Genomic DNA, 23,006 nt, shown 5'->3' with positions numbered 1-23,006 from the left:
CAACGCTCCACATATCCAAACTTCCTAAAACCCCAAAATAAAAACATCTAAAAAGGAACACAAAAATGACAACTCAAGAGCCACCCACTAAGAATATTCAAAAACCCTTTTGAGAAAACACAAAATCAAAGAAACCCAAGTGAAAAAAATGCATTTTTTTTTCTCTTCTTCTTTTTGGTGTCAAGGGCTTGAGCTGAGGGGGCAGGCTCCAAACAAGCCCCCTAAAGTGTGCACTAAACAGACAGATTGATTCATTTTCAGACACACACACACACCATAATCTTAACAAAAACATATCCTGTTCTTCTTCTTCATAGTCAAACAGCACTTACTACTACTGCTGCTGTGTTCTGCCCTTCTGTAGTAGTGGCTTGTTGGTGTGGCCCTCTGTCGACCATTTGATCTCACTTTTTTTATTTCTCTTTTTTTCCTCTGTTTTTTTTTATCTTCTCTTCCCCTCCAGATTAAACAGACAGATCCATTTTCAGACACCCATCTCTAAATCTTAATCCAAACGAAAAATTAGTTCAGAATACAGCTTTAAAATCTTCAAATCTCTTTCTGGTTCTCCCTCTCTCTTTCTCTCTCATCTCCGGAAGGAAAAAAAAAACCTTTTACAGGGCGTGCTGGTAAGGAATATAAAATTGGCTAAGTTGACGTTCAGATTAAAAATTGATAATTTATTATTTTTTAAATGAAACTTTTATTTTCATAGTTGTTAAACATTTAATGATAATAAATATAAGATTCATAAAAAAAATAATAAATAAAAAATAAAATAAAAGTATATAATTCATCTTACAAATTTCTTAATATGTTGAAATTTCAACTCTTCCTTATTAAGTAGCTTATTTCTCTTCTAATTTTTACCCAATTCACTAAATTTTACGTTCACGTCAAATTTTCGGCAACTAATTTTAATCTTTACTAACAACAAAAGAAATTAGAAGATAGTGCAATTATAAAAGATTAAGGACTAAAACATATATTTTGTCAAGCACAAATCCCACGTCTAATTCTACTATTTTGGCTGAGAGAGCTGAAATATTGGTTTGTTTATTTATTTACTTGTTTAATTGGTTTGTGTTTTATTATTTTTTGCTTTTTTTTTTTGGTTTGTGTTTTTTTTTTTGGGGTTCACTGCCCACTTTTGATTAGTCTTTTCACCTGCAGAAATGGAATAAAATTACTATTAATTTACAATGTGTTTTTGTACTTCAACCAACTTGGCTGCCCAAAGCAAACAGTGTTGAACCGTACTAAAATGTTTTTGGACTTGTAAAAATTTCACATGCTTTTATACTCATGTGTTGCCCCCCTTATAGTACTAAATAAATAGTAATATTTAATTTTTTTTCTTTACTTTCTTTCTATTTTTTATATATTCTTATAATATTAATATATATTATTCTTTGCTTACTTTCTCTAGAGAGCTGCATGACTCTAAAGATAAGATTAAAAAATAGTGTTAAAGTGAGGATTTAGTGGTCCAACCTTTACACATTGTGTGGTAACATACAAAAGAAAATGCTGCTAACTAGGGCTTTTGGTTTTCGTTTGGAAAATACCAAAAAAAACCCAATTATTTATATTTGTCCCATCATAAAACATAAACCCTAGGGACACAACCCTTCTACTAGCATCTCTAGGCCTTAGCTTTATATATATATATATATATATAATATATTATTTTGCTTTTTTTTTAATACACTTTATAATATTCTTTATTACTTTAGAAATCCAATGCCAACCTTTCTTACCCTTTGTCATCAGACAAAAATGTTGACAACACAAAACTACATCTGTTGAATTTCACATATTGTTTATTAAAAAGTCACAAAATTACTTGTTGGTGTGTGGAACTATTTAGCTTGTGTTTGATAATCATTTCGTTTTAAGAAATTATGCTCGGTTATGTTTATGATTTTTTTGGTATATATGGTGTTTCACTTTTTCATATGAATTCTTAGTCAAATGTCAAACAAAAATTATTTTTTTAATTTTCAAAATTTGAATTAGATTTTAAAAAGTTGATAGCAAAATAAAAGAATACATGGATAGAAGTATGTTTACACGTTTAATTTTTAAAAATATAAAACTAAAAATAAAATAATTACTAAACCAACCCAACTTAGGGTTGGTTAAGTAATATTAAAGTTCTTGGGTAATTATTTATAAGCTATAGTTTTCAAAGGAAGTAGTGTATCAAAGATAATTTCAAAATTAGTACTTTTTTAGAAAAAGAAATGAATGTAAGTACATTTGGTTACTATATATATATGTATATATATAATTTGATTTCACGTGTAAGTTGCTTTTTAAAATAATTGAAGCTTTTTTTTTTGTTGAAAATATTTATGCCCTCAATTCGCATCCTTGAAAAAGTAGGAGCGTCTAAAAAAGACTCAACCACCCTCCAAACAAGGGGTACCCCAAGGTAAACATATGAATAGTAAATTTGACTACCAAACAACTTTAACTCTATTATTTTGAAAACCACTCATATATAGAAAAAAAAAAAAATATTTCTTCTACTTAAAAAGTTGCATGTGTGTTTTAAAAACAAAAATTAAATAACATAACAGACAAGTGGCTCTAGTTTCTCTTCTCACTCAATCCTTCCCCAATTTTATCCATAGACAAAACCCCATTTACTATTTTCTTTGCCCAACCAAAAATGGGCATGTAAATAAAAATTACACCATATACATACATAAAGCATATGATACCCTTCTCTGTTTGTATTAATAAAATTGGAACAAAGTTTTTTTTTTTTTTTTTTTTTTTTTTCAATTTCTAGAGGAGATTAGGGCATATGCAAAGGCAACCTAAAAGGATTCCAAAGAGAAGAAGAGAATATGAATGTCTCCCATTAATATTTTCTTGTGTGTTCTTAATCTTAAATTTTCTCTCTCTCCCTCTCTCTTCTCTTCCCTTATCTTTATAAACCCCTTTTCCTCAACTCCCTGAGATCCATGACCAAAGTTGTTCACCTTCAAAATTTGCCCATTATTCTTTAATGGGTCTCTCTCTCTCTCTCTCTTCTTTCTCTCTCTTAGGGTTTTGGTTGGGATTTTGTGAGGGTTAAGAGAGCTTTCTTCAGTCCACTCATGGGTGGCCGTAGGGTTTAATTAGCTGCCGACTCATTCATTCAAATACTGAGTCAAAAATTCAGCTGCCGATTCAGTAAACGACTGAATGATGCGGGAGACAAATTGAATCTTAAGCTTCCTGTACTTGGACTGAAGGGAGCTCCCTTCCCTTTTACTTCAATCTCTTTTTGGGTTTTAAACTTTTAAACTCGTTCATGTTTCGAACGAGATCTATTAAAGGTTGCAGGTCCGAATTCTCGCACTTGCAATTGCAATGCTGGGAAGATTGGAACTTTCTTTTTTCGTTGGGCAGGAATGACCCATTTGGAGAAAGATTCAGGTGAGGTACATAATTGCTTGTGTTGTGTGGTTTTTATTGTTTAAGATTTTTTTTTCCATTATTGGTAAGATTGATTATTAAAGGAGGTGGGTATGAGGGCATTAATGGAGGATGGGATTAGGGTTTTGGAAAAAAGAAGGAATATTTTTTGGCAGAGGCGGAGAAACAGAGAGGGGAAGTTCTTCCATTTTTTTGTTATTTTTTTAAATTTATTTTTAGGACACGAGCTTCCACGGCATAGCTTCTTGGGTGACGGTCTAAATGCTGCAACAAGTTCCCAGACATGTTACAGCCTCCCATTCTTTTAGGCTAGAGAGAGAAACAGAGGAGAGAGAGAGATGGCTAATGAATTTACTGTTTTACCCCTTCCAACGTTGTCAATTTTTGTTACATTAAAATCTCTAACTTCCTAAGAAAACGACTGTTGTTTTTTCTTACTCTGTCTGATTAGTTTCTGAGATTTTTTTTTTTCGTTTTTGTTCTCTCTTTTTCCTCCACTGCACGTTTCATGACTTCATCTAGGGTTTCTTTTTTCTGTTTGTTTAAGGTGGATTTTTAAGGAAACAAATTTCCATAGAATATTGACTTTTTTTTTTTGAAGTTGGATTATGTTAAAGGGAGAGGAAAAGGAAAAAAAAAAAGAGGAAAACGAAAGGAAACCTTTCATCTAACTTGGCTTTTTTGATGGGTCACTGATTTTATCTTTTCATGTTTTCTGCTTTCCTATTAGGTACAAGAAAAGCAATGGATGAGATTGAAGAGGTTCTCTATGCTCTTCAAACTTTTCTTTTTCTTTTCATTTCCTTACAGCATCTTTTTTAAGAAAAAAAAAAGAAGAAAATTCTATTGGAAACTAAACTAATGCTCAAGATTTGAAATTTGACCAATATTTGGAGAAGTGTTTAGAGCAGAATCAAAAGGAATAGAAAGTTATTAAATGGGATATTGGGATAATCTTATGTTAATTAGGGATGTTTGCTTTACAGTTTTAAAATATAATACTATAGGATTTGTGTAATATTGAGTTGGAAAGTTTAGATTTGTATATGGTCTACATTTAAATTATGTTTAAGAACGTGTTGTATAATTTAAATTTTATAGGCTGTTTAGTTGACAGATTTGTAATTTGCGAGAGTAAAGGTTAAAAGATGGTTTATTATCATTATATGTTAATCTTAGGTTCAGTTTCAATATTATTTCAAATTTGAAATTGAACCAACTTTTTCTTTTTTAGATAGGCATTGCATCTAAACTTCTCATCAAACCCTAAAATATGTGTTCTAGGTAAAGCTTGCCCTTTTTCAATATTATGATGATTTCCTTTTCTTTTTATGGATGGCCATGTGTTGAGAAATTGCATTACAGGACAAAATTTGGTGTTTTTATAGTCAAATTGATAATCATTTTGTTTTCAAAAAATAAGATTGGTCTACTCATGAAACTTAAACATGTCTTTTGAAAAGTAATTTAAAAAATTTTGTTTTGTTTTTTAAAATTTGACTATGGAGTCAAAAGAATGTTGTTTATAAAATTTTAGGGGGGAAAAAAATAAGACAAGGAACTTGAGAGAAAACAGGTGTAACTTTTAAAGAACATAATGATTGAATGTTTGAAACAGATTGATTGGTGGCAAGATCAGTCTTTGAAGGAAGAAGGTGAAGAACATTTCCTTATGCAAGGCATGAGGATCATAGAGATATCAAGTTTTTGTTTGGAATATTCAAGTTTGCTAATGTAATTTCCTCAAGTATATTGATACCAAGTTTTCATTAGTAGATTAATCTTAATGATCTAAAGACTTAATTTGTTGGTAAAATTAAAAATGTTAACTTTTTTTTTTAGAAAAATAAAAAAAAATGTATCTTTTGATAGTAAATTTTGTTTTGTTTTCTTTTTTGGTTTCGGAGGGAAGATTTGAGCTCTCAACCGTGTACATTTTAATAAGTTTAAAATAATTGGAACCCTTTTAGTTGATTGGATAATCTTTTTGTAACTCTATTGACTTGACCATAGTGTCGATTTCTAAATTTATTTGGTTTTTTATTTCATTGTCATTGTCTTTTATTTTTTTTCGGAGGAAAAATGGGGCTTAACGTCCAAATAAACTACAAAATGATATTGTGGGGCATGGCGACCCAGAGTTATCTATCTGTTGAAGTCTTTTATTTTATTTATTTATTTTTAGTTTGATTTGTAATTATTGTTTTTAGAATTATGGAAAATATTTTTCCTTCTTTTGTATTCTATAAAATATATATATATGTAATAAGTTTGAATTCCATTGTTTTCTCACATAAAATCCTTTTAATGAAAAATGAAATAAAATATTTCTCTTTTGGAAAATGTTTAATCAATTTAATTAGCATTACTTGAAAAGATCAAATTAATTAAACAATCAAATGAAATAAATTTGTTTCGTGGGTTGATTAATTAAAAAATCATAATATTTTATCTTTATTTCCATTTAGGTTTTGATTATTCGATTCTTTTTCCTGATAAGTTTAATTTTGAAATTGCTATAAATTGACCAAGTTGTTAGGTTTTTGAGAGGAGGGACACATCAAAGATAACCCTACAATTTCTTTCTCACTTTTACTCGTGATCTCTATCGCTCTCTTTTTTTCTTTTTTATTCCTTTATTTTTTTTATTTCCTTTCTTCTTTCAATGTTTCCTTTACTTTTTTATTTGTCTCTTTGTTTTATTTTCTATGTTACTCTCTCTATTCTTCGTTTTTTTTTTCTTCATTTTTGTTAACAATAGTTTATAATAGTTTTTTTGTCTTGTTGTAAATTGATTTTGAGATAGAGTTTTATGAATATTGTGTTCGTATCAGAATCCAAAATGTTCAAACGAAAATCTGGCCTAAAAATGGAATCCGGTCAACGTGGATGAGTCAAGAGAGCCACGATTTTGAAGGGACATGTTAAGGATCTCACGCTCAAAAGATAAGGGACCTAACAAGGATTTATAATAGATATAAGTTATTCCTCTTATTATCAATTGGTTTTGAGATAGAACTTTATGAATTTGAAGGTTGGAGTTGGTAGAAAATAATTTCAAATTCAAGAATTTTAAATGATGAAAATGATTTCGAATTAGTAATTGTGTTTGAACCAAAATTGATTATTAATCATTAAAATATTTTTTTTTTTGTTTTGTTTGGATGTTCAACTGAAAAAAATATTAACATTTTACTATTATACCTTTAATATTTACAAAGATATTATATCATTAATAATATAATATTTTAATATAAACTAGTAATTTCAACCATGGAGTATAGAAATAATTTAATCATATCAACCTAATAAAATTAAAAAATTAAAACGTGTCAATATTACCTTTATTTTTATAAACTAAACTTAAAAAAAACAAACTTGTAATTGTCTTGATTCAAATAAAAAAAAACCTTAAAATCAAAGTATTTCAATTTATTCCCACCAATATTTTTTATTTTTTATTTTTTATCACAGTTGTTTATGATATACAGTATTAAAATAACAAAACAAAAGCAAAATGATAAAAGACAAAAAAACAAAAACATATAAAATATATAAAAAAAATATTGAAATATAAGGAAAATTAAATACACCAATAACAAATATTAAAATCAACTTTAGTTTGTTTGAATAGTGATGAAAAAAATGGCAGGGAAACTAGTTTTTAGTTACTGGAATAAAAAAAAAAAAAAAGCTACCTACACAAATCAAATTTTGAAATTAGATTGGTTAGAGGAGGTTAGAATGATAAGTATTTTTTCTTTCTCACCAAAATAGGGCAAAATAGGTTCAAGCTATTTGGAACAGAAAATATTTGTACCACAAACAAAAATTGAAATAATTTAGTGCTGGTTTGATAACCATTTCGTTTTCTGTTTTTGGTTTTCAGTTTTCTTGAAGGTTGAGGGCAAATGCTCTTTATAGAAGAGAACCGATAATTGCAACTGGCTGTAATTATTGATTTCTTACTATTGTCTTGACACTTGTCTCAACATAATTTGATACTACAAAAGAGATAAAGACTAGCCGACAAGACAAGTCCTTAACTGACATCTTATCTCTTTGGAATCTACTTTTAAAAAAGCAAAGATAAGCGTGGATTCTGTATATGTTTGTATTTGGACTGGATACTTGCTTCAGAAGTTTGATGAAGTCACCCGGCTTCTTCTGATTTAGCGAGGATTGTGGATTCTGTATATCATCGTATAGGCTTCTCCGGCGTCCAATTAGGACGTTCCATCCAGGGTCTTACTCACGGCCTCTCGCCTAAACTGCCCAAGGAATACCAACGATCTTCGACCAGGGTTGCCTTATGAGATTTAGAATCCTCTCAACTGAGTCAATCCTATACGCTAACTGTACTGCTTTGTGGTTGGTTACTCCACATCAGAAGCTTGCCATCTACTTCATCGGAATTCCTTCTGCAATTCCTTCACAAAAACAGACTGGGATAGTGATGATATGATCGGAATACAATGATCTTATCCAAAAGTTAAAACGAAAATGAATTTACATTAATTTACAATAAGAAAATTAAATTAAACACTTGAAATATCTAGCTTTAGGATCAGCTAGGGTGTGAATCTAGATATGAATCATTGATGTCGTAGCCTTCGAAGGGATCGAAGTCATCTTCGTCGTCTTCGACATCATTATTGACAGAGGCGGAGGAGTCCACATCCGTCTGGAGGTCGTCTGGATCAGAGATCTGAACCGCGACTGTATTGAGAATTGAGCTGAAGTCGGCTTGAGATCCGGCTCCAGCTAGTGAGCTCATGACAGCGTTCTTGGCTAGAAAGAAACTCTCGTCTTCTTGCCTCGTCACGTCTTGAAGATGAACATTGGTTTTTAACCAGTTCTTCATCTTCTCGGATTCTAGGTAGGAATAATCAAAATTTTCCCACCACTTGATGCGTAAAGCTTTGCTCAACGCTTTGAAGTTACCACTGGGTACTAGCTGGAAATTCCAGCAAAAGATCCATGGTATTTGAAAATACAAAGCAAATCTAAACGTCTTAGAGAGGGGAGACGAGTAGATACTTTGTTGAAATAGATGGTACGATCTTTGAATTTCAACCGGAAAAATTTCTTCGGAGAGTCCAAAGTATGTCCACCAACTTTGAAACCAATTTGGCAAGTGCGATTTGTAAGCTTGCTTACAAAAAGTCACAAACCAAGAATGGTTGTAACCTTGCAACCAGAAGACAACATACCACGCTTTCATGTAGTCGCGATAGTTGTATGTCTGAGGCTGAAAGGTCCTCGTCAGTTTCTTTCCTACAAACATACCCTGTTTCCAGGAGGAAGGGGTAAGGATGCGGAAGATCCTGAGTTTTGAGTAAATGGTCCTGGAAAGATAATTTCTGTCTGGAATATGAGTTATTTCTGCAGATTTTGAATCTACCAGAATGAACTCATAAAATGTGCGAGTTTTTTGAAGATCCTCTAGCAGGAAGTTAAAGCCATGAGGAAATATTCGTTTACAGACTTCTTGGACCGAAGGTCCGTCGAATTCTGGTTCGATGGTTGAGTCCACAAGGGTAGTCTTGGTGAAGTAACCATTGATTGGGGGCCTTGGCTGAAAAACTTTTGGCCTCACGATTTGAGAGAATGAGGAAGGATTCCTCGGAATCGTAGGTTTTTTAGAGGTGGCGGCCGTAGCAGGGCGCCTGTTCCTCGTCGTATTGTCGAAAGGGCGTAACAACGCACTTGAGGGAATGCGGCGGGACGAAGGTCGGCTCGGCGAAGTACTCCGAGCTAAATGAAGATAGGTCGAATCCACGCATTCATGCGTGATGTCATGAATTTCGTCAGCCTTAATTTTTGCTTCGAGAAATCAAACGTCGCCACGGGATCCGCTTAATGTGGCCAAATCCTGTCAGTTGCTTCTTTTTCGATCGGACGGCTCTCGTGCCTCCGGGATGTTCTATAAAAGGCGGAGTTTTTTCTCATTTCACTTTTCACTTTTTCACTTCGAAGCTTTAGAGCACCTCGGCCGTTGTCCAAGTCAGGTACTTTCTCCCACTTTCCTTAGGTAGTCTAAACTTGTCTAGTGATTCGTCGTCGGGGTCGTCTAGTTGTTCTAGTACAGATAATGTCTTAGGGGACCCAAACTTAGCTTCTACTTCGGGGAATCCTCACGTAGATCATAGCTCGACAGACCCTAACATAGCCTGCACTTTGGGGAACCCTAACCGAGCCTCGACCTTAGGAAATCCCATTGCTAGGTCGGTAGTTGAGCTTGAAGCTGAGGTTGACCAAGCTCGCGCTGAGAAGGAGGTGAAGGTTGACAGGTACAAGGCTCTGATCGCCCAAGCCCGCGTCGACCTGCAAAACGCCAGGGGACGAGCCGAAACTGTAGAGAAAGGCTGGAAGGAAGCCCAGCACAATCTGGTGAGTTGGGCCTACTTGGAGAAGAGGGTGAAAGAATTCCCGAGTTTGATGGCCCGGCGCACGAGCTGGCGGACAAGGGCTTCTACTATGCCATCGATAGGCTCGATACCATTTACTTGGAGGAAGCCATTGCTGCTGCCGAGCAGGAGTATGAGGCCGTCTGGGCTGATCGTCCTACCGACGCAGGGGAGGGGGCCAAGACTGCTGACGCCGACGTTGGGGACAGCAAGCCTACCAGAGATGACGCTCCCGAGTAGTAGCTCGCCTTTTCCTACCTTCACGGGTCTTCCTTCATTCCATTCGTCTCATTGTCTCTTTTGTAAAAAAATGAAATCATTGTACCGAGTCAAGGCATATATACCTCGACTCTTAATCAAATTTTAATTCAATGAAATGAGACTTTGCTCAGACCTGGGTTGCCTTTTCTGAAGTCTTTATACTTAGAGAATTTTAATTTCAATTTCGTTACTTGAGTTTATCAATGGCTAGGTTCTTCAAGCTGACCAGTGCTTCCAAAGTTCGAAAAACGCTTAGTATAGGCATAGGTCATACTACGTAGTCTTCTTTCCTCTCTTTTACCCAACGACTTACGAACTGAGGTAACTCAGCTCGACGGTGTGCTCAAAGCATAGTGGATGATTAGGTTCTTACGAGCTGACCAGTGCTTTCAAGGTTCGAAAAACGCTTAGCATAAGTCAGACTACATTGTCTTCCTTGGCCCTCGTTTGACATAGCTCGGTCGTAGTAGACAACACTAACGAATAAAGTCAAATCTTGTACAAGTCATTGGAGATCAGCTTTCATTAACAAATGAAATTTTACACGTCGGATTACATAATTTTTCTTTCGTCTCACTGATAATAGATTTGTAAATGTTTAGCGTTCCACGGGTGGGGGAGTTGTCTCCCATTGAGGTCGGACAGTAGATAAGCTCTAGGACAAACCACTTTCAAGACTCTATACGGGCCTTCCCAATTCGACGCAAGGGCTATGACATGCTACATTACCTTTTTGTGGACGATGTCTCCAGCCTTGAACGTTCGGACTCTTACCCTGGCATTGTAGTACTAAGCCATACGGTTCTGATATTCTACTACCTGAGTTGGGAGTGAGACCTTTTCTCCTCAAGTAGGTCAAGATTCAAGAGGAGAGCTTCACCGTTGGTCTGTTTGTCAAAGTGTTCAACTCGGAGCGTTGGCATGCCGATTTCTACGGGAATGACAGCTTCCGACCCAAAAGCTAGGCCGTATGGCGTCTCGTCAGTAGATTGGCGCGAGGTAGTTGGGTAGGACCACAACACTTCTGGCAGCTCTTCTGCCCAATGACCCTTTAGAGACTCAAGCCTTGTCTTTAAGCCACTTTTGAAAATTTTGTTAACAGCTTCAACTTGCCCATTTGACTTCGGATGAGCTAGAGACGAACTGAAGTGATGTATGCCGAGTTGTTAACAGAACTAGTTAAACTCGGCGTTGTCGAACTGCATGCCATTGTCGGTAATGAGGGCGTACGGTATACCGAACCGACATACTGATGCTTTTCCACACAAAACCAACGATTTTCTCCTCGAAAATGGACGCTAGGGGTTTTGCCTCTACCTACTTGGTAAAGTAGTCTACTGCCACCACGGTGTACTTCAGCTGCCCCTTCGCCTTCGGTAGTGGGCCGATCAGATCTAGCCCCCACTGAGCGAAAGGCCAAGGACTCGAGATCGGCGTCAGCATCTCCGAGGGGTTGTCGTAGGACGTTCCCGAAGCGTTGACACTTGTCACACGCCTTTCCGAACTCCTTGGTGTCGTGGTCAATTGTCGGCCAATAGTAGCCCTGTCGAATGACCTTTGCAGCAATAGACCGAGCTCCGCCATGATTTTTGTAGACTCTTTCGTGAACCTGGCGAATAACGTACCTTGCCTCCTCTGGGTTGAGGCACCACAACAATGGTAGAGAATATCCTCTCCTGTAGGGCTTGCCCTCTTATATTACGTAGTGGGCCGTTTGACGTCAGAGCTTCCTGACTTAACTCGGATCCGCCAGAGTCAAACCACTGGTGAGAAAACTTTTGATCGGGTCTATCCATGTGGGCTAAGCTGACTGGACTTCCATGATTTCAAGCTGGTCGATGGACGACTCAGCAACTATTTCTACCAGCACCATTCTCGGTAGATCGATTTCGTAGGCCGAGGCTAAGCGAGCCAGTGCGTCGGAGTTCGAGTTTTCTGACCTCGGCACTTGTCGAATGACATAATCTTCGTGTGGTGCGAGAAGCTCCCGAGTTTTGACCAGATACCTTTCTATACGAGCATCTTTCACTTGGTACTCTTCGGTTACCGGATTGAAAATCAGTTACAAGTCACTGAGGATCAAGAGACGTTTCACGCCCATCCCCCTTGCAACCTCCAACCCATTTATCAAGGCCTTATACTCGGCTTCATTGTTCAAAGCTCGGAAACTGAACCGGAGTGTACTCGAACCGAAGATCACCGAGGCCGAGGAGCAGCATGCCTGTCCCACAACCCTTCTCATTGGATGAACCATCCACGTAAAGTGTCCGTTGGTCGCGGACGTCTGCCCCCGGCCTGGCCGGAGTCAACTTGGCAACAAAATCTGCAGCTGCCTTACCATTCAATTCTATCGTGGGCTCAAATGGCATCGCCTTCGATGTCATGTTCACTGAGCTCAAGGGCCCACTTCATTAGCCGACCTAACGTTTCGGACTTGTAGAAAATTTGCCTCAAAGGGAAGTTTGTCAAAATGACTATCTTATGCGCCTGGAAGTACGGTCGTAGACGTCGCACTGATGTGACCAATGCCAGGGCCAACTTCTCAACACAGGGGGTAGCGAGCCTCGGCCTCGGTCATGGACTTACTCGTGTAGTAAACAGGGCTCTGCCGCCCTTCTGCTTCTCGGATAAGGACCGAGCTTACCGCATTTTCCGACACAGCCAAGTACAAGTAGAGGATATCGCCGGGCAGTGGCTTGGACAACAACGGGGTCGTGCTGAGGTACTGTTTTAGCTACTGAAGTGCCGCTTTGCAATCGTCGGTCCATTCGAACCGACCCTTTTTCTTTAATGTTTGGAAGAAAGCGTGGCACTTGTCAGTGGAGCGAGACACAAAAGCGATTGAGAGCTGCCAGACAGCCATTCAGCCTGAGTTGCTTAATATTCCTCAGCAGTTCCATCTCGAGGACTGCTCTTAGCTTGTCCGGATTGGCTTCAATCCCGCGCTGATGGACCATGAATTCGAGGAAATTTCCTGACGAAACCCCAAAGATGCACTTGCTCGGGTTGAGCTTCATCTGATACTTTCGGAGTACGCTAAAGGCTTTTGCTTGGTCGGCCAAATGTGAGTTCGTCTGCTTGCTATTTACTAACATGTCGTCCACATACACCTCCGTGTTGCATCCGATCTGCTTGGTGAACATCATGTTGACCATTCGCTAGTAGGTTGCTCCGGCGTTCTTCAAACCAAAGGGCATGACGTTGTAGCAATACAGCCCTTGGTCGGTGACAAATGAAGTGTGCTCTTGGTCGCGTGCATGCATCCGGATCTGATTGTACCCGGAGTAGACGTCCATGAAAGACAGTAGCTCGTGCCCTACTGTTGCGTCGACAAGCTGATCTATCCGAGGCAGGGGAAAGCTGTCTTCCGGACACGCCTTATTGAGGTTCGTAAAGTCAATACAAACACGCCACTTGCCTTAGATTTTTTAACTAAAACAACATTGGAAAGCCACGCGGGGTAATGAACTTCTCTTATGAAATGAGCTCGTAATAGTTGTTCCACCTCTTTACAAATTACACTACTTCACTCGACGTCGACAGGCCGACGCTTTTGTCTTACAGGCCTATAGTTAGGATCTACATTAAGCCTATGCACCATTATGTTTGGGTTGATACCCGGCATGTCGTCATGGGACCATGCGAACACGTTGGAGTTCGACTTCAAAAACTTGACGAGCTCTTCCTTCGCCTCGGCCCCCAGCCTGCTGTTGATGCTGAATTGCCTATCTGGCCCTAGCAAGGTGACAAGTTCTAGCTCTTCTGCTGGCGTGCCGCGGTTGAGCTCTGCCTCATCGGTATGTGGTGGTGTAGTCCTTTCAAGTTACATGATTGCTGCGCAAGTGGCGGTTCCCTTCATTGCAGCTGTGTAGCATTCTCTCGACGTTCTTTACTCACCTCAGACCATTGCAATTCTGGCCGGAGTCGGATACTTTAGAACCTGATGGTAGGTGTACGAAACTGATTTAAGGTCGTGAATCAGGGGCCGACCAAGTATGGCATTGTATGCCAATCTTCGGTTTATTACAACAAACTCGGCAACTCGGGTCACTTGATGCTCTCCTTCTCCGATGGTAACAGGGAGCGGGATACATCGTTTTGCACCAATCGACTCCCCTGCAAAGCCAATCAAGGGCGTTGGGCTATGCTTCAAGTGCCTTCTCTCCCATCCCAGAGCCGTATAGGTCGAGAAGGACAATATATTAGCCGACGCTCCACCGTCGACAAGAACTCTTCTGACCTTCACATGGTCTATTAGGGGGGCGATTACCAAACAAAGTTAGCACTCGACGAGCAAGTTAGTTTCTATCCGATCTAACTTGTCGATTTTCTCCAGGATTGTGTAGCTTGCATTTAAGGCAAGAATTTCTATTTATAGAAACTGGACCCGACAGGAAGTTTGACACACCCTAAAAATGCGGCGTGTTGTTGGGTTCGGTAGAGACAATGTTACGGGCTTTTTGAAGGTCGGCTCAGTTTCTTAGATCATACCTAACTGCCGACCTAATCGTTTTCGGGTCAATTTCCATATTTCACGTGCGTGTCAATTCAACTCATCTCTTCGATCATGACACTTGGCATGCCAAAATTCACGTCCAACAAAGACTACGAGAAAATTACCGATTTTCCATACTGCTCTTATTTTAATTATTTGTGAAATCAATATTTTAAAATACAGTAGAGTCTCTACAATTAAATAATATATTATTTAAAGATGTATCAAATTATGAATGGAAAGAGTATATACTGCAGTAATATTAAATTGTTTTTGCTAAGAATATAGGTTTAAATCTTTTTTTATTAAAAAAAATCTATTTTTTTATTGGTCTATGGAAACTTTATTTTGTCTCCACCCTTTCAAATTTTCAATTAATTCTTTTATTTAAAGTTTTTTGTTTTGGTCCTAAGCCTCTAAAAAAATATTTGGGTCTTTTACTTTTTTTCATTAATCGTTTGAATTTAAATTGGTTTAGAAATCCAGGCCTAAGTCTTTACACGTATTTCAAATCATTCTTTACGTAAATATTTATTAATGAATTAAATGAATAAAATACGTATTTATCTCAGATTACTAATTTTCTTTTACAAATAGAAAGTTTGAAAGTTTATCATCATGGACAACAATGTCACGAGTAAATATATGTTCCAGTCTCTAATTTCAATTTAGTTTATGTTGTTTAAAAAGTTCATTTAATCCCTTATATTGTAACATTCTCTTTTATACCATTCTAATCGGTGAAGGTTAAAATTAACTTATAAATAAATTTATATAATATGATATTTTGTGAGTTGTTAGAAGTTTAAAGAAGAAATTAGCCTACTAAGAATGTAAAAGTAAAGATTAGATATTTGTCAAGTACTAATTAGTACCATGTCACATAAGTTTATCAATATCAACCAATGAAAAAAGATAAATATTAGAGACCAAAAAATCTAAAATATATGTTTAGCCTGGAGCAAACATATATCAACATATTATAAATGGTAACCAGTATTGTCAATTGGTTCTATTCCCAATTCACAACTTAGAAGGTTTCTCATTTTCTGGAGGGACTACGTCAGAAATGCCAAAACAAAGAAAATATCAACACGTGATAATATTATTAAAAATACCAAATAAAATATATTTATAAAGTAGAAACATAAACATACTCCCTATGAATATAGAAGATTGGATTAGTCCATTGAAATAAATGATGTTTTTTTTACTCAACCATTTTAGTCAGGGTTCCATTTTTTATCCGAGGCTCATTTGACTATTAGAATCTGATACTATATCAATATTCATGAATTACATCTCAAAATCAATAGGTAATTCATCAAGATATATGAACTTCAGTCTCTGGTTTTTTCCACAGTACAGAAGATACAATGTACAATGTCTATATACCTCTTCTTCCTCGATTACATCTGGTTTAGAATGCAACTGTGTAGTGTTCTCCGCAGATAAAATATTTGATATTATTTGGAGTTGAGGGTGTTCAGAATCCATATAAATGAATTAAGTTTACCCAATCCTTCAACTTAAGTTTTTGGATTGAGTGATGGTTAATTCATACTTTATATGATATCAGAGCGAGAGGTCCTGTGTTCAAACTGCATTGTTGTGTATCCTCCCCATTTATATTGATTTCTATTTCTACTTCTTGGAACTATTTGGATGTCATTTATTAACTCAATTTCCTTTGATTATTTTAAGGGTTTTTGTTTTCGATTTTAAGAGTATACTAAATTTGGAGAGGAGGATTCCCAATGTCACAAAAATCCAACCCTTTCTTTTATATTATAAGGTTCTTGCCGCCTATTGATCTCCTCACCCTTACTCACAAGGGATATGCTCAAGTCTTTTTTTTTTCTTTTATTTATTATTATTATTATTATTATTATTATTATTATTTGTCTAAATTGACTTTGCATGTGCCCATCTCCTGCTTCTACTTGGGGCAGAGCGACGAAGGAGAGGCACTGGCGGATGGTTGAAGATTTTAAAATTTTCTCCTATTTGTCCCTCTTTTTTCTCCTTAATTTTTCATAATCGAATAATTATATATAAGGAGTTAGTAGTTATAAAATTTTGTGTCACCTAATTTTACTAGCTTCTACTTCAACATGACAATATTACTCTAAAAATTGTGTTAATTTAATGTTGACGATGCCCAAACTTTGCAACAAAATCGAGCATATAAAAGAACATCAAAAGTCAAGAATAAAATGAGAAAATACCCCGTCAAAATGCATTCCATGCACGTAGAAAAACTAATACCTATAGAAATAGTCTCATCCAACCAAAAAACAAGTAGCTATAAATTTTCAAAATAATGAAAATTTATGGAGGAGAAACCATCATAGGTGGTTCGTTGGTACAAAGGGACTAGGATTAGTTAAAAGGGAATGAGTTCAAACTTCATGACGACCGCCTACTTTAGGAATTAGTAAAATGTTGTAAGATCAGTCGGTTGTCCCGTGAAATTAGTCGAAATACGCGTAAGTTGACTCAAACACTCACGGATATAAAAAAAATAGCTAGAAGAGTATTCAATTGAATCAATGTACTTAGGTCCCATTTACTTAAATCAATTTAAAGTGATTTTAAGCTTTCCTAAAATCAATTTTTAATTTGTCAAACATGATAAATAAAATGAGAAAAGAGAAGTGATTTTGATAATGGAAAAATGTCAAACTCACTCTCAAACACACTCTTAAAAAAATAGCAAAAAGTGATTTTGGCTACCTCAAATTTAATTCACTCCCAAAGATAACTAAGGGCTTATGTGGAAATACAGTGGAAGAATATTGTCTAACATTAGGGAAATTTATAAATTTCTCTAGATTTCTGAGAAATTAGCCAAAATTTCAACTTATGTCAGGTAAATTTATCAATAGTCAATTTTTGACACTACTATCGACGAGGGACTAAATTGAAACTTTTTAAATAAACTGAAGAAACTCCCAAACGATGAGGAAATAAAACATACATTTAACCCAATAAAAACAACAATTTCTTATTATTTTGATAATGCAGGCGAGATGTTTTATTTCTTTTCCTCTGGTTAATCTTTGCAGTTGTAAGATGAAAAAGAAATACCAATCTTGTCACCAAATTTTTAAGTTCAAATAAGCATCAAATCTTTTGTAGAAGTTGGGTTTTGTGCATCCATGAATCTTAAGATCGCCCATTGATGAGATGAGGTTTTATGACTTGTAAAGAAACTAAGCTCAATAGAACTTTATTTATTTTGCAAAATGTTCTTCAACCAATTGAAATGGAAGATCAAACACTTACTAAATCTTTGTAAAAGAAAAAGAAAGGCACTTGGTTACAGGATATCATTCTTAAAAGGGGTCTGGATTTTCCATCTGATTTGTGCAACTATATATGAAAAGTGAAAAACATTACACTCAGCTCCTCCAACTAATATACCAATCCTTACAATTTGCTCAAGTGGAATGTAAAATTGTACTATACTGAGATATCACAACAAGGATTCAAAAGGAAAGAGAGTTATATCGCCAAAATACTCCACAAAAGAGTAGTGATCCTTCGGGCCAGCCATCACTTGAAAAGTTTTAACCGTGACCGAGTCCCCTTCGACCTTGCTTCGAGAAGCTTCGCGTGCAGGGTGTTCTCCTTTAGCCCGGGGGGCAATTTTGACGACGATGACGATTGTGTCATGTTGATCTCTGGGGCTGCTATTGTCCACTGTCTCACTGGACTTGCTTGATTCCTCCACCCTGAGTTGCTGCAGGAGGCCTCACCATAACCATCTTCAGGATGCACATTATCTCCATCCTTCAGTGAGAGTTGATTTCTGATGAGGTTGTCCAGCATGTGGCTTGAATTCAAACCGTGAATGGGGTTGTGATTGTTTTGTCTCTCGTTACTTCCGCCATCAGCATCTTGACTATTTTCGGTCTTGCTAGATTTGTTTGCTTCGGCGGGCATTCCTTCGATTTTTCCTGGTTCTGTATTTATAGACTGCGACTTCTTGTTCCCAATACAGGACATTGCCCAAGCCATCTGTTCTTCAAACCTTACTTGCAAGCTGGACGGGGTGCGGCTTTTAGACCTCTCATGAGACCCCAGTTTCTTTTGCACGTCAATTGATTTCCCTGTTTCGTCGACTTGATCTTCTGCATTCTCATTCTCATGAGCCATGATATTGCTGTTATTTGGCTTGTTTAACTCGAAACAATGTGAGTCACTATCTTGAGAATCGTCCTCCTCCCCTGCTTGAGGTGCACTAGCAGCCTCATTCAATGGGACCGACTCTAGTGAACTCCGGCGCTCTCTTAACAGTTGATCGATCTTGCTACCATTAGCATCATTTTGCTGTGCTTCAAGAAAGCTCTCTATTTCAATCTGTAATTTCTCGACCACTGACTTCTCGATGTCAGCACTGTGGTGTTCTTGTTGCATCTGCATCCTTTCATCAAGCCAAGCTTCCGAGATATGGAGAATCAAACCATCACAGTCGGCTCTTCCAGCACAGATCCTGTCGGATTTCTGTTTTAAGCCATGCACCAGGTTTTCGTAGTGTTTTATGCCCCTGGCAAATTCATCACAGAGATCCTCTAACAGCATTCTGGACCTCCTCTCTCTTTCCACGTCGTTTAGAGCATTCACAAGAGACGATTTTGTCTCGGAGAGATCCCTTGCAAACTTTCTATGTAGGCTCTCAGATCGTCTCCTCAACTTCCTCTCGTTTTCAAGCTCGTCCCTCACAGACTGAATCGCAGCCTTGATTCGATCTTCCTCCTTGTTTTTTCTAACTAGTTTGTCTTCCGCAATTTCCTTTATTAGATCATCCATCTCGTGGCGATCAGCTTGCCGTAGTCGAAGCAACTCTTTCATCTTGACATGGGCATGGTCAAGTTCGGTTTTCAATGCTTTTATCAAAGATATATTCGATGCATGCTGCTCTTCCAAACTCCAGATTCGGTTCAAAACTTTTAGCAGTTCTGTAGATGTCTTAAGATTATAATGCGATTCGCCAATTCTTCCCTTGAAGTCCAAAGAGCTAGTAGGAGTGATTGCAGGGTTATAAGGTGCCACCTGCCAAAAAGAAAGTACCAAACGTCATACGAAAGAAGGTATTAGAGGATCAGAAATGAAGAACCGATCAGAGGGTAACTCAATGAAGAGCCTGGTTCTTGAGAAATGGTCTATTGTTCGAGGTTTGGCCATTTCAGAACGCATGCCTTCGAAGAACATAATGGTAAAAGAACAACAAACTTAAATGGCTATTTTTTTCAATCCAAAGAAAAACAGAATGCACCAGGGAATATCATACTTCCTCGTTCATGATATATATATTTTTTTTATATCAGTGAGTGTAGCCAGCTTTCGCGCACCTTGACTAATCTCATGGGACAACCGCCTGATCTTACTATATTTGGTTGTCAAAGAAACACATAGGAAATTAATTCCTAAGTAGGAGGCCATCATGAGGTTTTAACTTACTCCCTCTAAATCCTTTTGATTTAGCTTACCCTACTTCCCCATTCATGATTTGATATACAATATGCAGAAACTTGGTGCAATTCTAGGAACGGATTTTATCACTGTGGTAGAACCGTAGAAGTTCTGAAATAAAGCTGGTATTAGCTCATTTCAGTATATAGTTCTCACTTCTCACTCCATGTTACCAGTTTGAATATGACAGTCACATTCACTCTACACATTCTCTACTCGAAAAGGATTTCAAATCATTATCTTAGTTGTTTTAACGCGCCAAATTCTTGGCAGCGAAGGACGGAAAAGAGAAAACGAACTGTACCTCCATGGAGCTTCCATAGCTCGTGGGAGATACGGGCTGAAGAGCTTGATTATTCCGTTCAATTGATTGATGATGTTGCAGCAATGATGCAGCAACATGCCTCCTTAAACTGCTTGCACTTGCTGGCTGCCATTTGAAGTAATGAATGATGAGGAAACAGACATATAGAGAGGAAAAAAAATAGGAGTTTGGCATCCTCCATACCGATTGCCGTTCGGTCAAATTTGTTAATTTTAGCATTTGAATAAGAGGGGATAGTGATTTATCTAACTAAATGAAAATGAGAAAATCTAAATCAACTGTAGACAGTTCCTCTAGAAATCTTATATGTACAATCTCAGGATAAGAAGAAGATGAGTAAAGAGGAAGAAAAACGAGGAAGACAATTCAGATAAATCTACAAGTAGCATTAAAATAGTCACAGCAACATGGGTTTAAACCGATTTATCAAGCCAGTTTATGCCAGACATATTTTAATCAACAAGTTTCACTAAATTGAAGTAATGCCAGAGACGCAAAGATGAAAACTGAGAATAAGAACTGCAAAAATGGCAACTGGAAGACACGAATCTACGAAGGCCGCACAATAATCGACCAAGGGTAGAATGACAAACAAAGATGCACCAGAAAGAAAAGGTCAACCGATAGCAGGGAACGTAATCAAGAAAAATTACACAAAAGTATCCCAACTGTTGGTATTTCTAAGTATGATCCCAAAAAGGTGTGTGAAAAATGCGATAAACCCGACACTGGGTGCCATAGCCTTTCTAAACCTAAACCCCATGAAAGTTCTCCTTGTTCTTACCAACTAAATTAACCATACTACATCTAAACAAAACAGCATGCCACGCCACAACACAACACATTTAATCTTCATTCAACAGAAAACAGATGCACCAGATAGAATTTCACTGTAGCCAAATCTGTAAGAAGAAACAGAGAAGGAACATCATAAAAGGGCAAAAAGGAAACCAATCCAATCACTACACAGTTCACAAATACACTCTACCCTAAACCAGAGAAACAGCCTGATTCTGTAACAGACACCAAGTTTCAAAAAAACAAGCTAATTACAGAGTAACGATTCCCCAATTTTACCCTAAAACATAAAAATGCAAAAAAAAAGTAGAAAACAGCCACAAAATTCAAAACCCCAAATGAAGAAGAAGAAACAAGTTGAAGAAAGCGACCTGTTCAGGGGAGCTGGGGCAGGGATCGCCAAGAAAGTGGGAAAGGTCGAGGGCCTTGTCCTTGTGAGAGTGATGGAAGTAGCGGCGGCGGAGGAGCCTTGAATCAGCGCCATTATTGGGAGCTCTGTGCATTTTAGGAAGTGGGAAGTAGTGATGAAACTCCCAAAGGGCCGCCGCTAGCTTTCTGGCAGAAATTGAAGAAGAAGAAGAATAATAATGAAAAGGGTTTGTTTGGCTAATGATGGTCTCTTGAGGAGGAGCCCAAATCCTCCATGAAGGCACTGGAGTGCAAGGTCCACATCTTTTTCCAATCAAAACCTCTCTCCTTAACTTTTTTCCCAAATTTTCCTCCTTTTCTGCTGCTGCCCCTTCCCCACTCTTCTTCCCCCCTCCCCCTTTTTCCATTTTCCTACCTCTTAAAATAAAACCCTCTCTTCTTCTCCTTTCTCTTTCATCCCCCTTTTTTTTCCTTTTTCCCCCTAATTTTTTTTATTTCTGGGGTTTAAGAATTGAAATCAAGGTTTTATATTTTTCTGGTGGGGTGTTTTTTTTTTTTCTCTCTTCTTTGGTTTATTTCTTCTGAACCTTGGGGCTGTGATCTGATCTGAGCCATCTCCATGCTGGCCTCAAAAGGCTGGCGGAAAAGGTTTTTGGATTACCCGTTTGGCATCTAGCTGGGGTCACCCAGCATGATTTCTCTGTAGTAACCCAGGTGAAAAATAAAAACTTTGTCTATACTTTCAACTCTACTCTAATTTTACTTTCAAAATATGAAATTTAGTATCTGGGTATTCAAAAAGTTATCTTTTTTGTCACTACTTGCAAAATCTAACACAAATCTTATTGAAATTGTGATTGGGAAATGAGATTAAGAAAATAAATATACCAAAAAAAAACCATTCTTTTAAAAGTACAAATGTCATAATGTCCTGCTTGCCATGATGTTTGTTTGGCTTATCAAGGCAAGATTTTTTTATACAAAAAATTCTCCAAAAATCTTCATAGATAAAAAAAATGTCACATAAAAGAATTTAAAACTAAAAAAAAAAAAAAAAAAAAGGTTTTGGAGCTGAACAACTTTCAGTTCAGTTGAACTACGGACTGTCGTTTGCTTCCTCACGTGGACTTGCTTTGCTTCTCTGTTTCTCACTCTGACAAAAATGTCATAAAACTGCGGTTTTGGATTTGATTAATCCTAAACTTAAAAGCAAAAGAAAATTAATAATAAATTAAACTGATATTTAAAACAAGAAAAAAAAAAGGAACTTTGGTTTTGGTGGTTGATTCCTGTGAGTTAAGTACATCTTTGAATCAGGGCCGTTGAATTTATTAAGAGGGCCATAGCATCGAGATTAGGGATTTGATTGGGCACGTGTCATAAATGTCCTCAAACATTCTTACAAATTAACTGGCATGCCTTCTAGAACTGTCCCACA

General features: G+C 37.0%; 2 protein-coding genes and 1 long non-coding RNA gene across 4 annotated transcripts; 1 reads left to right on the top strand and 2 right to left on the bottom strand.

Moving 5' to 3' along the window:
- The first annotated feature begins 2,806 nt into the window (after positions 1–2,806).
- LOC111015246 (uncharacterized) lies at positions 2,807–10,233 on the top strand. Its single transcript, XR_002602004.2, has 2 exons — positions 2,807–3,432; positions 4,163–10,233. It is a non-coding gene; the product is annotated as an uncharacterized LOC111015246 (long non-coding RNA).
- Positions 10,234–10,918: 685 nt separating this feature from the next.
- Positions 10,919–11,899, bottom strand: LOC148211009 (uncharacterized). The gene is made up of 3 exons (XM_088125269.1): positions 11,729–11,899; positions 11,354–11,646; positions 10,919–11,246 (listed from the first exon to the last, which is right to left on the bottom strand). The coding sequence occupies exons 1-3, from the start codon at positions 11,897–11,899 to the stop codon at positions 10,919–10,921; spliced, it is 792 nt and encodes a 263-aa protein (XP_087981395.1).
- Positions 11,900–17,930: 6,031 nt separating this feature from the next.
- LOC111015303 (uncharacterized protein At5g41620) lies at positions 17,931–22,132 on the bottom strand. 2 transcript variants are annotated; one of them, XM_088126036.1, is made up of 3 exons: positions 21,571–22,129; positions 20,381–20,506; positions 17,931–19,656 (listed from the first exon to the last, which is right to left on the bottom strand). In XM_088126036.1, exons 1-3 carry the CDS (start codon positions 21,973–21,975, stop codon positions 18,157–18,159), a joined length of 2,031 nt encoding a protein of 676 aa, XP_087982162.1. In that variant the 5' UTR covers positions 21,976–22,129; the 3' UTR covers positions 17,931–18,156. The 2 variants fall into 2 exon arrangements, with proteins under 2 accessions (XP_087982162.1, XP_022145987.2); XM_022290295.2 differs by lacking the exon at positions 20,381–20,506 and having other exon boundaries at positions 21,571–22,132.
- Between the last annotated feature and the right edge of the window lie 874 nt (positions 22,133–23,006).

The sequence above is a fragment of the Momordica charantia genome (assembly GCF_013281855.1).
Source record: "Momordica charantia cultivar OHB3-1 chromosome 6 unlocalized genomic scaffold, Mcharantia_2.0 BLBB01000006.1, whole genome shotgun sequence".
Lineage (NCBI taxonomy): Eukaryota > Viridiplantae > Streptophyta > Magnoliopsida > Cucurbitales > Cucurbitaceae > Momordica > Momordica charantia.
This window is presented reverse-complemented; position numbering and strand designations above follow the sequence as displayed.

Bases quoted from the DNA above. Each gene is read 5' to 3' on its own strand.
- LOC148211009 (XM_088125269.1), bottom strand. From the start codon at position 11,899: ATGGATAGACCCGATCAAAAGTTTTCTCACCAGTGGTTTGACTCTGGC. The intron at 11,647-11,728 runs GTACGTTATTCG...GTCATTCGACAG, and splicing joins CTCAACCCAGAGGAGGCAAG to GGCTACTATTGGCCGACAAT. The intron at 11,247-11,353 runs GTATGTCGGTTC...ACATCACTTCAG, and splicing joins TTTTGTGTGGAAAAGCATCA to TTCGTCTCTAGCTCATCCGA.
- LOC111015303 (XM_088126036.1), bottom strand. From the start codon at position 21,975: ATGGAAAAAGGGGGAGGGGGGAAGAAGAGTGGGGAAGGGGCAGCAGCA. The intron at 20,507-21,570 runs GTCGCTTTCTTC...TTCAAATGGCAG, and splicing joins GCCCCAGCTCCCCTGAACAG to CCAGCAAGTGCAAGCAGTTT. The intron at 19,657-20,380 runs GTACAGTTCGTT...TCTTTTTGGCAG, and splicing joins GCTATGGAAGCTCCATGGAG to GTGGCACCTTATAACCCTGC.